Source organism: Peromyscus eremicus, chromosome 13 (genome assembly GCF_949786415.1).
Source record: "Peromyscus eremicus chromosome 13, PerEre_H2_v1, whole genome shotgun sequence".
Classification (NCBI taxonomy): domain Eukaryota; kingdom Metazoa; phylum Chordata; class Mammalia; order Rodentia; family Cricetidae; genus Peromyscus; species Peromyscus eremicus.
Genome location: NC_081429.1, coordinates 49,134,608 through 49,147,659, shown reverse-complemented (window position 1 = coordinate 49,147,659; position 13,052 = coordinate 49,134,608). Strand labels below are relative to the sequence as shown.

At 45.1% G+C, this 13,052-nt stretch overlaps 1 protein-coding gene across 1 annotated transcript in view; it reads left to right on the top strand.

Annotated features, from left to right (window-relative positions):
- The first annotated feature begins 5,404 nt into the window (after positions 1-5,404).
- Pard3b (par-3 family cell polarity regulator beta) overlaps positions 5,405-13,052 on the top strand; it is a 965,008-nt gene continuing 957,360 nt past the window's right edge. The window contains exon 1 of the mRNA XM_059278226.1: positions 5,405-5,602. Within this exon, the coding sequence (XP_059134209.1) occupies positions 5,483-5,602 (120 nt within the window). The 5' untranslated portion in view covers positions 5,405-5,482. The remainder of the gene's footprint in view (positions 5,603-13,052) is intronic.

Here is a 13,052-nt window from a genome sequence, read left to right as displayed (position 1 = left end):
TCCTGGGTTCTATAAGAAAGCAGGCTGAGCAAGTCATGGGAAACAAGCCAGTAAGCAGCTCCCCTCCTCAGCCTCTGCATCAGCTCTTGTCTGTGGGATCCTGCCCTGTTTGAGTTCCTGTCCTGACTTCCTTCAATGATGAACAGCAACGCTGAAGTGTAAACCTAATAAACCTTTCCTCCCCAACATGTGTTTTGTTCATGTGTTTTGTTGCAGTAATGGAAACTCTAAGACTACAAGGGTGCTCACTTTAGTCATTTACATTCAGCATAATTCTAGAAATTCTACTCAGAGCCGTCAGGCCAGAGGAAGAATCAAAGGTCACTCAAATTGGAAAGGGGAAATGTGCTAGTTAATGTCTGTCAACTTGACCCAAGCTAATGTCATCTGGAAAGAGGGAACCTCAATTGAAAAAAAAAATGCCTCTATCAGATTGCCTGTTGTCATGTCTACGGAAGCATTTTCTTGATTTATGATTGATCTGGGACACCCAGCCCACTGTGAGAGGTGCTACCCGTGGACAAGTGGTCCTGAGTTATATAAAAAAAGCAGAACAAGCAATGAAGAATAAGGCAGGAAGCAGCATTCCTCCATAGCCTCTGCTTCAGTTCCTTCCTCCAAGTTCTTGTCTTGGGTTCTCTCAGTGTGAGCTGTAAGGTAGAAGATGACAGAAACCCTTTGCTCCCCAAGTACTTTTGGTCATGGTGTTTATCAGTAGGAAAGTAAGTCAAATTGTTACTGTTTAGAGACAACCTTATCTTACATGTAGAAAACCCAAGACACCACCAGAAAACGATTAGAAACACTAAACGAATTTAGCAGTGACTCAGGACACAAAGCTGTCATACAAAAATCAGAATCCTTTTTATAAACCAGAAGCAGATAATCTGACTAGTCAAGAGAGTAATTCCGTGTATAAGAGCTGAAAAAGACGATGCACAATGCATTTAGTCGGAAAGGTAAAAGTTCTTCATGAGAAAACTATTGTGATAAAGAAATTGAAGAGGACACCCACACCCACAGGCAGAACGGCAGTCCAGGCTTTTGTGTTAGAAGAAGAAATACTGTGAAAATATCCACACTACCTAGAATAATCAAAACTGCGGGATACTGGCCTACAAACAGACATGAAGACTCTAGAAGTGAACTCATCACGCACTGCCAACTGAGTTTTGGCAAAGGTGCTAAGACCAGGCATTGGAAAAGGAGTGTCCTCAAGAAACTGTGCTGGGAAAACTAGACATTCATACGGAGAAAGATAAAACTAGACCTGTATTTTTACCCATATTAAAAAAAATCAGTTTAAAATGGTTAAATACTTGGTGCTAATGAACTATAAAGCAACTAGACAAAAAAATAGAGGTCATGCCTCAAGACATTGGAATGAGAAGGATTTACTTGAATAAGATCTCAAAAGCTGGCCAAGGTTGGATAAAGCACAGGGACAAATAGCCAAAGGAATGGAAACACATGAAATATGAAGCAATGGCTGAGGGGTCACCAACTTGATCAGGACCTCTGAATGGGTGAGACAGTTGATTGGCTTGATCTGTTTGGGAGGCATCCAGGCAGTGGGACTGGGTCCTGTGCTCATTGCATGAGTTGGCTGTTTGAAACCTGGGGCCTATGCAGGGTCAGGGTCACTTGGCTCGGCCTGGAAGGAGGGGACTGGACCTGCCTGGACTGAGTCTACCAGGTTGATCTCAGTCCACAGGGGAGGCTTTGCCCTGGAGGAGGTGAGAATGGGGGGGTGGATTGGGGGGAAGGTGAGGGGGGCCGGAGGGGGGAGAACAAGGGAATCTGTGGCTGATATGTAGAACTGAATTGCATTGCAAAATAAAAATAAATATTAAAAAAAAAAGATCTCAAAAGCACAGGTGTCAAGCAGGACTAGACACATGGGGTTGCATACAATGAGAGAGCTTCTACACAGCAGGCATCAGAGTGAAGAAACTATCTACAAGTGGTTGAAAGTGTTACACACATTCTCTCTCTGAGCTAATATACAGTGTTTGTGAGGTACTGAAAAAACCAAAACATCAAAGGCAAAAACAAGCCCAGACCCCAGTAAAATGGATGATAGATATCAATGGACATCCCTCAAGAGGAGAGATGCAAACACTTAACATGTTTATGGGAAAACTGCTTTGCATCCTGCAATGTTATTCATCACAGCCAAGACAGAGGATCTATGTGACACTGTACCCATTTTTTTTTCTCTGAGACAGGGTTTCTCTGTGTAGCTTTGCGCCTATCCTGGATCTCGCTCTGTAGACCAGGCTGGCCTCAAACTCACAAAGATCTGCCTGCCTCTGCCTCCCAAGTGCTGGGATTAAAGGCGTGCACCACCACCACCTGGCTCACTATAACAAGTCTTCTAGCATCTCAAAAGTAAAGATCATCTTCCATTCAACAAGGTTTCTATGATAAATACTGACTGTTATAACTGATTCATTGAAAGCCAAAAGATACTTTTTATCTTAATAGAATAAAAAAATTGGGATGGATTACCTGTCAACTGCAGATTAGCAACTACTATGGCTTAGTCAATGTACACCTCATGGTACCTGACATTTCCGCCATGCCTTTCACAAGGCTGGGCAGTTTAATAATGGTGGCCAGTGTGATTGCCTACTAAACTACTGGAAAAAAAATGGGAAAATATCACACCACAGGCAACGTTAATCCACCCAGCAGGCAAAAACAAGAAAATGGAGCCCAGGTCTAGACTCCTCCAGCGTTACTCAATCAAGGCAAATTATTTATTGTCTTCTGCCTAGGAAGTCCCGCAGGGCATGAAATATTGATTTAGGTGTTTGCAGGGCATGGATGACTGTGCTACTCTTCTTAATAGATGATGAATTGTCTCTACGTGTGCTGTGATGAGGTTGAGAAGCAAATTGAACATGGTTATTTAATAAACATGAAATATAAACACTAAACCCTATTCCCAATTACTAATGTGGGGTCATGAAAGTTCATTGGATGGTGTATGGGCACCGCTCACATCAGAGCCTAGCTACAGGCTTCTCTCTACCTCAGGCATAAACTTTGCTGCATTCCATATGACCTGATTCTAATCTTCCTGTGAGTGGGACAAGGGGGGTGGGGAGCCTGTGTGTTCTTCATGGCTGACCTGGGATTCTCAAAGCCAGGAAGTTGGAGGCGCTGGGTGCCAGAGGAGAACATAGAGTAGGCTGCAAAGGAGAGGAGCCAACTCTAGTCCTGGTCTGAGTGGAAGAGCAGTTTGGTGAGATGCTGAAGGAAAGGCAAAAACAAACGATGCGTCATGGGCTTGTTTCATCAGCTGAGAATCTTGGCTCTATACCTTCCGAAACATCCGTGTAACTCTCAGTACTAAAGTCATGCGATCTGGCACCCTCTTCTGTATACATAATAAATAAATACATCTTTTTTTTTTTTTTTTTTTTTTTTAAGTGAGGACCACTCATCAATGACGGGCATTTGTATTTGCTCGGCTCTACTACTTCTTGTGGAAGATACACAGAACAATGCCTGTCACAGAACAGAGACAATATTGGCAATATAGTTAATAGCTGGAGATAGTCCCTGAAGACACACTTTGTGATCCCAACTCCAACCTTGCCTCAATGGGCTACTCGATGGATTTTTCTTTGGCTTTTATGACAGAAAAAATTGATTCTGTTTGGATTACTTAAATCAGTCTGCTGGATTTGCAACCAAACTAGACTGTCTACTGTGCATTTTTTTTTTTCAAGTTGACTCAGTTTACATGACCCTCTTTGTGGTCATTGACCTTATATAAGGTGCTTACACAGAACACAGCCAAAGTATATTAAATGTAAATTTAATATATAAAAGAGTTTAAAATGATCAGAACTCCCAAATCCAGTAACTTAAGACTCCCATCATCCATACCATCTCAACCAATTCAAGTTCAGTTTAAGCTGACATCCCAGCAATTCGGGGAGAAAATGATGGATCTCTTGGGCATCTTGTAGGGTGCACCGAATCGCTTTGAAAACTGCCAGGAGACACTAGAGATTTAGTGAGGAGGACCTGTGTTCTTTTCACTATAGCAACCCCATGGCCTGCTCAGTCTCCCATTGCTAATCTGCTTTTGTTTTTGAACCTTTCAGTGCTGGGCATCAAATCCAGGGCCTTACACCCTGGAGGGAAAAGCTCTACCATAGAGCCACTCCCAGGAGCCTGAGCACCCTTCCTCTGCAAAGGTGTGTGTGTGTGTGTGTGTGTGTGTGTGTGTGTGTGTGTGTGTGTGTGTGTAAGCATTTTCCTTCCAGCTCAAAGGAGCTGTTTATGTGAGAATTAAGGATACAGATGTTACTTGCTGATCTGCCCCCCCCCCATCCCTTGTGTTCAGGTGTTCAAGGATACACACCTGCGATATCATGACTCAAGGGTGTTATTTCTTTTCCTAGTCAAACGCACGATGGGAGTCACCTTTCAATAGGAAAAATGTTTACTTTTACACACTATCATTTGGACTTTGGGTGTGATCTTTGGTGCAACATTGGGCGTCTGCACCATGTCCTTAAAGTTCCTTTCAGCTCAGCTCTCTTGGGGCTCCAGAGGTAGCTTCAAAGCTCTGCCCTCAGGCGGTCCCCACCTCTCCATACCTGAAAGCTACCACTGGGGTTATTTTAGAAGGCGTGGCAAGAAGCACCTGCTCCGCAGCTCTCCTTGAACCTTGCTCCAACTCTCATTCTAAGGGAGTTGGCTGCTCTGCCATTTCCTATCTCTTCCAAGTGTGCTTTATGAGATCCGGTTTCCATTCCCCTGTGGTCGCTCCCAGATCCCGTTACAATTCCCCCGAGCTGCTCCGCGTGTGGGAGTGAGGGAGTGAGGGAGGGAGGGAGAGAACCAAGTGCTGGCACTAGGCTCCCCAAGGTGCAGTTACCCCGGGGTGGGTGGGTCCCGAGCCCGGTGCAACGCCGGCGCCGGCGGAGTGCTCTGTGACCCGGCAGCGCCGCGGCCCCTTTAAGAGCCGGGCCCAGGCTGGCCCGCGGGCCGCGGGGAGGGAGCCCAGTGCGCCGCGCGCGTCGGAGGAGTTGGGAGCCGGCGCAAAAGTTTCCTCCCAACTCCGGCCCCGCGCGCCGCCGCCGCCGCCGCCCACTCCAGCCCGGGGCCTGGGGCCGGCCCTGCCACGGTCGCCAGGGCCACCGCCAGAGGCAGGGCCGGGCCGGGCCGGGCGGCGCCCGCAGTTTCACTTTGGCGCGTGGAGCCTCCGCCGGCGCCCGGCCGACCCGCCGCGTCCCCGGGTCCGCTTGCTTCCCGCCCTCGGCCTCCCGTGGGGACGTCTGTCCCCCCCCGCTGCCCCCACCCCGGGGGTTGCAGCCGCGCGGGACCCGGCCCCGGCGTGTCTGCCCCACCGGCTCCCCCACCCCCCACCCCCGACGGAGGGGCTGCGCCCGGGTAGAGGGGGGTCAGACACCTGTTCGGCCCCGGCCCCGGCCCCGGCGCGCGGGAGCCCAGGGGCAGGATGAAAGTGACAGTGTGCTTCGGCAGGACCGGCATCGTGGTGCCCTGCAAGGACGGCCAGCTGCGGGTCCGCGAGCTCACCCAGCAGGCGCTGCAGCGCTACCTGAAGACCCGGGACCAGGTGAGGGGCGCTGCCGGGGGGGTTGGCGGGAGAGCGGGGCGCGACAGTGCCGGGGCTCAGCAAGTGCCCTAGGCCACGCACCTGCCCGGCGCCCTGGACCAAGTGGCGCTCTTTATGGAACTCAGAGATCACCCCAGCGGCCGGGTGAGCGCTGCCTGCGGCCACAACTTTTGCAGGCTGGCTAATGCCAGGGACCCGAAGTAGCCCAGCCTTGCCATTCAGAGCCCTAGAAGGAATGGAGGCTCCCCCAATCCCTCACTTGGGGGTCCTTACACCTTGGCCATCTGAGGCCTACTTCCTAGTCCACACAGCCAGGCTGTTCTCTAAGACAGCACCAGGTGTTTGAGTAGCAGGGCACTGGGACCTCCTTGCAGGGGACCCTGTGATGTAAGCGGTGCTGCTCACCTGAAGTGTGATTTCTGACCCACTAAGTCCCGCCCCAGTGAGGCACTTTGGAGTTAGAGCATTGATTGGCTCAAGAATCACCTCCAAAGTTAGAGCTATTAGTGCTTTGCTTTTGGAGTTCTCAGGATGGTGGTAGGTCACCCAGTGACCTGGGCAGGAGCTCAGGTGGGATGCTGCTTGCTTATCCTAGCTAGTGCACCAGGGTGTTTTCAGCTCACTTTCTATGAGCTATGGACTGAGTCGGGACCTGGGTTACTACCAAAATAAGAAGGATGACCCACAGTTCTGCTGCCCAAGTTAGGAACAAGTGGAAGTCAAGAACTAACATACGAAGTGGCAGGACTCAAACTCTTGTCAGGTGTCTGCGTGACATATGGGGCTTCTCTGTTTTCTTCTATGGAAACTTTATATGAATGCTCTGAAAAGCACCTTTAAAATTTTCAATTTTTGTTTGTTTGTTTGTGAGACAGGGTTTCTCTGCTTTAACAGCCCGGCTGTCCTGAAACTCGATTTCTAGTTCAGGCTGGCCTGGAACTCACATAGATCCACCTGGCCCAGCCTCCTAAGTGCTAGGATTAAGGACATGCATTACTACCACCAGGCTTAGGTTTTTTTTTTTTCTTCAATTTTTGCATGGCCTGTTGTGTATGTTTCAACTACGTCTCAAACAGATAAGCCACAAACTCTTGTTTTAGGAGACAATAATTCTTTTAATATTTGTTCGCATAATATTGCAAACTACAGTCAACAAGTTGGTCCATCTTGAGATGAAAAAATAATTTTAATTTATTTTAATGTCATAGGTCATCCAAAGTATAGAAATCACTTTTTTCCAAGTACATAGTTTTAAAATGAAAATTATACACATTTATTTAATGTGTTTATGGAGGGTGCACATATACCATTGTGCATGTGTGGAGGTCAAGAGAACTTGCCCAGGTTGGTTCCCTCCTCCTGTGTGGATGGGGATCAGCATAGGCCTTCAAGCTCAGTGGTCAGAGCCCTACTCTCTGACTCATCTCGCCTCCCCCAAGAATTTCATTTAGAGATTAAAGGAATACGTATAATTTCTACACTTCCCCTAAGAATTAGTGTACAGAAGACAGACATCTGATGGATAATACATGTACATATTGTTCTGAATGGTCAAGAATCGGAGACCAGAGGCTAGAGAGCTGGCTGAGCAATTGGGAGTGCATACTGTCCGTGTAGAGGACCAGAGTACAGTTGCCAGCACCCATATCTGATGGCTCACGACTATCTGTAAATCTAACTCTAAAAGGAGCCAATCCGAAAGCATCTGCACTCATGTGTGTTTGTGTGTGTATACCACCCCCCGCCCCCGCCCCATATACACTTAAAGGAATTGGAAGAGAATAGAGTGAAAAGCCTTAAAAAGTCACCTACAGTCCCTAACACTGTATTCTTTACCATAGAATTGAAGCGGCAGGAAAGTTTAATGGGCGTATAAAGCAGTGTATGATTCTAACCCATTGAGGGTTTTGTTTTGTTTGGCTTTGTGTTGTTGCTACATTGGTGTACCGTTTGTATCACGTAATTCGGTTAAGAATTGAGATTTGACCAAGTAAACGATTATCTTTGAAATCATATTTCACTGGCTTTTGAAAATTGACTAGGGTTAGCAGTAACAATGTAATCTACACAGATTATTAAAGTTGATTTCATGGAAGAATTGTTTACTGAGGTGATAAATTTATCATGATAAAAATAAGGTATGTCCTCAAATCTTATACATTTAGAAGTGTACTATAAATTTAGATATATATTATCCAGAGGTAAGCTACAAGCATGTAAATAATCATTACAAAATAACCACTGATCTTTAATGGATTGTAGTTAGATCTTCAAAGGTGTTAAAAAGCTAGGGCTACTCTGAACTGGAAGCATAATTTGTATCACAGAACTCAATGTAACTGCATCGATCAGGTTACAGTTATTACCAGACATTCCATTTTTCTATGTTTGCATTTGTATATTAGTGAATGTGACATTTAAAGGTCACCCAAAGCTTATGAAATCTCTCTTTCATTTTGAATTTTAAAATTTCAATTTATGTGGAAAATGATGTTTTCCCCTTCCCTAAATATTCTTCTCCTCTACTTTCATTTTAAGGGATATTATAAGCATAAGACTTAACTAATAATTAGTGTTTCTAATGTAACTTGAAATGTCATGAAATACTCTAAAAAAATCCCATGCTTTTATCCATTGAATTAAAAAAAAAATAATGGAGGAAGACCAGAAATGTCAAAATTCAATTTGTACAACTTGGAATGGATTCACTTTCTATAAACCAGGCAGAGAGATTCAAAAGGCTTGTTTTTCTGGATAGCCAAGCTTCAACCCTGTGCCCAATAATAATGACAGCTAACAGGTACTACGCTTACTCTGTGTTAGGAGCTTCCCGTGTGCCATGTGACTTCTCTCCCACAACATCAAAAGTTAGATTTCCCCATTTTACCAATTGATACGCATGGTACAGAGATTATTAGTGAATTGTAGCATTGTGCTTGAACCTGGGGGCTGTGTTTTTTAGGTCCTTGCTCTTAGCCATTAACCAGATAGGCTCCTATGTTGCTGTCTTTTTCAGTTTGTTTTCAAAGACTTTCTTTGTTAGCGGCAATAGCGACACATGAAGATAGCATCGTTCTGTTTTCCGTATACAGCAGAAGGTTTCGTGCACGTTAACGGAGTGCTGTACCATTGAGCTACCCCTAGCTGCAGCATGGTAGTCACATTCCTCTTCGCTGTATCTTTTACGGTACGAGTGCACGTGTTATAGGGAGAAGTTCTGTTTCCAAAGCAAATACTGCTGCAGAGTGTCTATGAAAGATGTTCCTCAGCCTAATGATAAACAAGCCAAAAACTGGGCAAGCTACTTCACACATGGGAGATGCAGTGAGACAGAAACTTGGTGGGAACATGAAGGTATCTGTTTCTCCCAGAGTCCTGAAGGATCAAGATTGGAGAAAAGTTTCAAGAGTGAGGATGGAAGTTGTCATTTCGAAGGGCTAAAGGGTGAGGGAATCCCAAGGAGGCCCTTCTAGATTTTGTACCCAGCCTTAGAGAAGGGACACCACCAACTGAGCATAAGCAAAGAGCCAGAATTTGTGGTATGTTGGAACCAGCTGAGTCAACATAAGATAAGGCTAGAAGTAGGTGAGATGCTGGAGAAACAGGAGGAGCTTTGGGGAAGGCTTTAATTATGCTCTGAACTCAGAGACTTGGAATTGCCCATTTCTATTGGATGAATTCAACTTGGAAGGTGAGTTGATGGAAGGGCTAGAATTATGGGGTTCTTATCTTTGGATCCTGGTACTATATCAGTGTCTTGGGCACTAAATCCAATTTAGTGAAGTAGTTAGTAAAGGTGATTGTCTCCTTAAGCAGTCAAGGTGTGGATCACTGAGTAATTAGTTAAATTTATCATCAAAATTACATGTCACAGGTGAAAGGATAATTGAACTGTATCCTACAGGGCTGTCAGCTCTGGCTGAGTATCACCTCTGACTTTGACATTTAACATTTCAAACAGTACATGTGCCTGAATCCCTTTTGTCAAGATTTTGATCAAGTGAGTATGGTGTGGACCTTGGGCACAGGTATATGAAGAGCACTCCACAGATTCCAGTGCCCAACCAGGGTCAATGACTAATCTATCACTAATCTCTTGGTATTGGTGAAGTTAACTTGATTGTTAAACTTGTTTGATGGCAGACACTGTGTTACAGATGTCTACAGATAACCTTTAATTATGGCCAGGCAACTTTTCTTCTCTTTCCACCCAGAATCAGTTCTCACAGAAGGCACTCAAGTTATTACTCTGAACATATATGCATATACTTGATGAGTTGAATGAATTGAAGTCTAGAAAGTAGAAAAGGCAGGGAAAGTAGTGTGTTGGGGAGTTGAATGAAATAGTTGGATACTGGGCATGATGGAATTTTTTAAAAAAGTTGACATATAGATCTCACTACATATATGAGTAACCTTGTAAATCAAGGAAACTTCAGTAGGTTTTTTCAAAATGAATTTTCTTTTTCTGTATGTAGACACCTTGAATAATTTGTTCTCCGAGTTAACATTTTTCTCAGAGCTAGAAATAGGTAAGAGTAACTCCATCTTCTGATTACTTGTGGCATCAGAATCTAAGTGAATCTATACAATAATGAGATCTGCAGTGACACTGTGACCAGCCTAGAGGAATAGCTAGAACTCTTGAATTTCTGAACTTTTCAGCCTTTGGTGCCCTTTTGCCTGAGTTGATCTTGTGGTTCTTGGATACACAGATTAGTCTCAGCCTGATTTTGTAAAGCACTCTTCGGTTTGCTGGGGCTGATTTACCTGTGGCCTTTAACTTCTGTTCAGTTCTCTTCTTCTCAAACCTGCAGACTGGGTGCTCTTGAAGCTGAGTCATCGTCAGCAAGGCACGGCTCTAATTTAGTTGGGGTCCTGCCATTGGGCTGTGACAGGTCTTCTTAGAGTTCTCTTTGCTTATTGTGTGAGAGTTTTGAGAGTTCATGTACAATTCCAGATTTCTGTCCTCTGTTAGGAAAAACCAATAGGAGTTCTGAAACACTGGGCTTTGCTTTCCCACATGGTGGCCACTAGCACTCAGACACCCTGTTCTCTGTTGAAGGAATTACTAATGCTCCACTTTCCGTTATCACCTAGCCAATTGTAAGGCTCAGTCATTATTGTCATGCTTAACTTTTTCTCTTTATTTTTGTTAGTTTAAACATTTGTACTATATTTTAACTTATCGTGTATCCACACATGTATGTGTGTGCCTGGGTGCACATGTGCCACGGTGTGTGTGTGTAAGTCAGGAGACAACACTCAGGCATTGGTTCTCACCTTCCATCATGTAGGTCCCAGGAATTGAACTGAGGTAGTCGGGCTTGGTGGCAAGCACCTCTGTCTAGTGAGCCATCTCACTGTTCCTCTTTTTATTTTCTTATTGGTCACTTAATGCAATGCTGCCGTTTGCCTGAGCTGCTGACAGGCATGTGGGTTTTGCCCGTGGGTCTTCTCTTCTTCAACCCTCTTCTTCTTCCTCCATCCCCATATCTTTTTCTCTGTTTCCTCTTCTCTCCCAACACACACACATGTATGTATGCACACATGCCCTCTCTCTCTGTCTCTCTCTGTCTCTGTCTCTCTCTCTCACACACACACATACACACACACAAACACACACACAAATACACACACACAAACACACACATGTACACACACACACACACACACACATACACACACACACACCTATGATTAATCCAGAGCCTTCCCCATAGGGCTTATCGATTGGGCTCTGGCTCACCACTCAGTTTACTAGTGTTCATCTAATAACCATGTGTGTGACTGGGAGCCACACCCCCGGTTTGGAGCACCCAGTGCTGAGCTCAGAAGGCTTAAGTAGTGAAGTATTCATTCCCCAGGATTTCTGTGCCATACATCCCCTCTGAGGAACTTGGGCAAATGTTAATGTTGTCAGATTATTATGAGGATGTTTTCTGAAGGGACTGATAGTTAACATTATCTCAGAAATCTGGTGGCAATCAGAGCTTCTGGCTTTCCTTGGAAAGTCGAAAGTAGGAAAATCCAATAGAGATTCTTGGGGTGGTGGATGTTGTATATTTGTGTCTAATGGGTCTTTATAGGGCCACATGTCTATAGAATACTTGCAGTGTAGTTAGTGCAACCAAGGAACTGAATTTTAAATTTTGGTCAGCATTCAGTAGCCTCTCGTGGCCTAACTGAATGGACAGCTAAGGTTCCATGTTCCTCTGATGTTTTTCCTGTGCTCTGAAGTACACCGTTTGAAGCTCAGAATGCTAGCATCCACACTTTGCTGTCCTTACAGATATTGCTGCTCCGTTCTGGTGAGAATTTTACCATTAGGAAGGATCTTCACTTACTTTGGGTATTCAGAGGTGGTCGAGATAGTTTTAATTTAAATCTTCCATGCAGGCACTAAATAAATGCCTGGTTGTTTGAAGAGAAAGTCAAGGACTGCCTCTGTTTATCTTTGGTGCACCAGCCTGAAGATGTGCATCCTCTATTTTGGGGTAACAGGTAAAAGGGGGGCAGTAAGAAGCAGTGAACAAAACATCTGGATCATTTTCACCGAAAGTTAGATGCTTCCTGACTGCTAAAAGCATTGGATGTTTTAAGCACACATTTCCTTCCCATATCCCATATTCTTCTACTCTCTACCTTACTGCCTGTTCTCCACCTCTTTTCCTACCCCCCTCCTCCCTGTTAGCCTTAGTTTGCTGTAGGACTCAGCTAGTACAACTCCTCCTGTCTCCCTGCTTATCCCATGATGAGGTGTTCCAGACCCATGGCTCCAGCCTCACCCTCTCTCCTGAACTCCTAAATCCATGTGTAGCTGCCCCCTGCATGCTTTTCTCTTGGATGTCAAGTGTTATCACACCCTGAAAGCATGCTGCAGGCTGAGTTCCTGATTTCCTGTCCATGTTTGTTTCCTGTAGCCTAAGCCAGTTGTTAAAGGGCCATGCCATCTTTCTAGCGATGCCAGTCAGGAACTGTCTTCCTCAGTGGTTCCTAGTGACCCACAGCCAACCTGCAAGTTCTGTTATCTCTGGCATCACAGAATAGTCAGAATCTGATGTCCCTTCTCCATCTTTCTTTTAGCACACTGGTACTTGCTTTATATTTTTATTTTAGTGTGTGTGTGTTTGTGTGTGTGTGTGTGCGCGCACACACATGCGTTTCATCAGGATCTGTCCACTTTATCTTTTGAGATAAGGCCTCTCTTGGAATCTGGGGCTTGCTGGTCAGGCTAGGCCAGCTGACCAATGAGCTTCCTGTCTCTGCCCTTTCTGTACTGACATTACAAACAGACATCACCACATGTAGCTTTTTATGTGGGTGATGGGGACCAAACCCTGATTCTCTTGCTCGTGTGGGGAGCACTTCACCAGCTGCATTATACTCCAGCTCCTTGTTTTTATTTTCCCTGTTTTTGCTGACTGTGTCACTACTAGAGTGCCTTCTT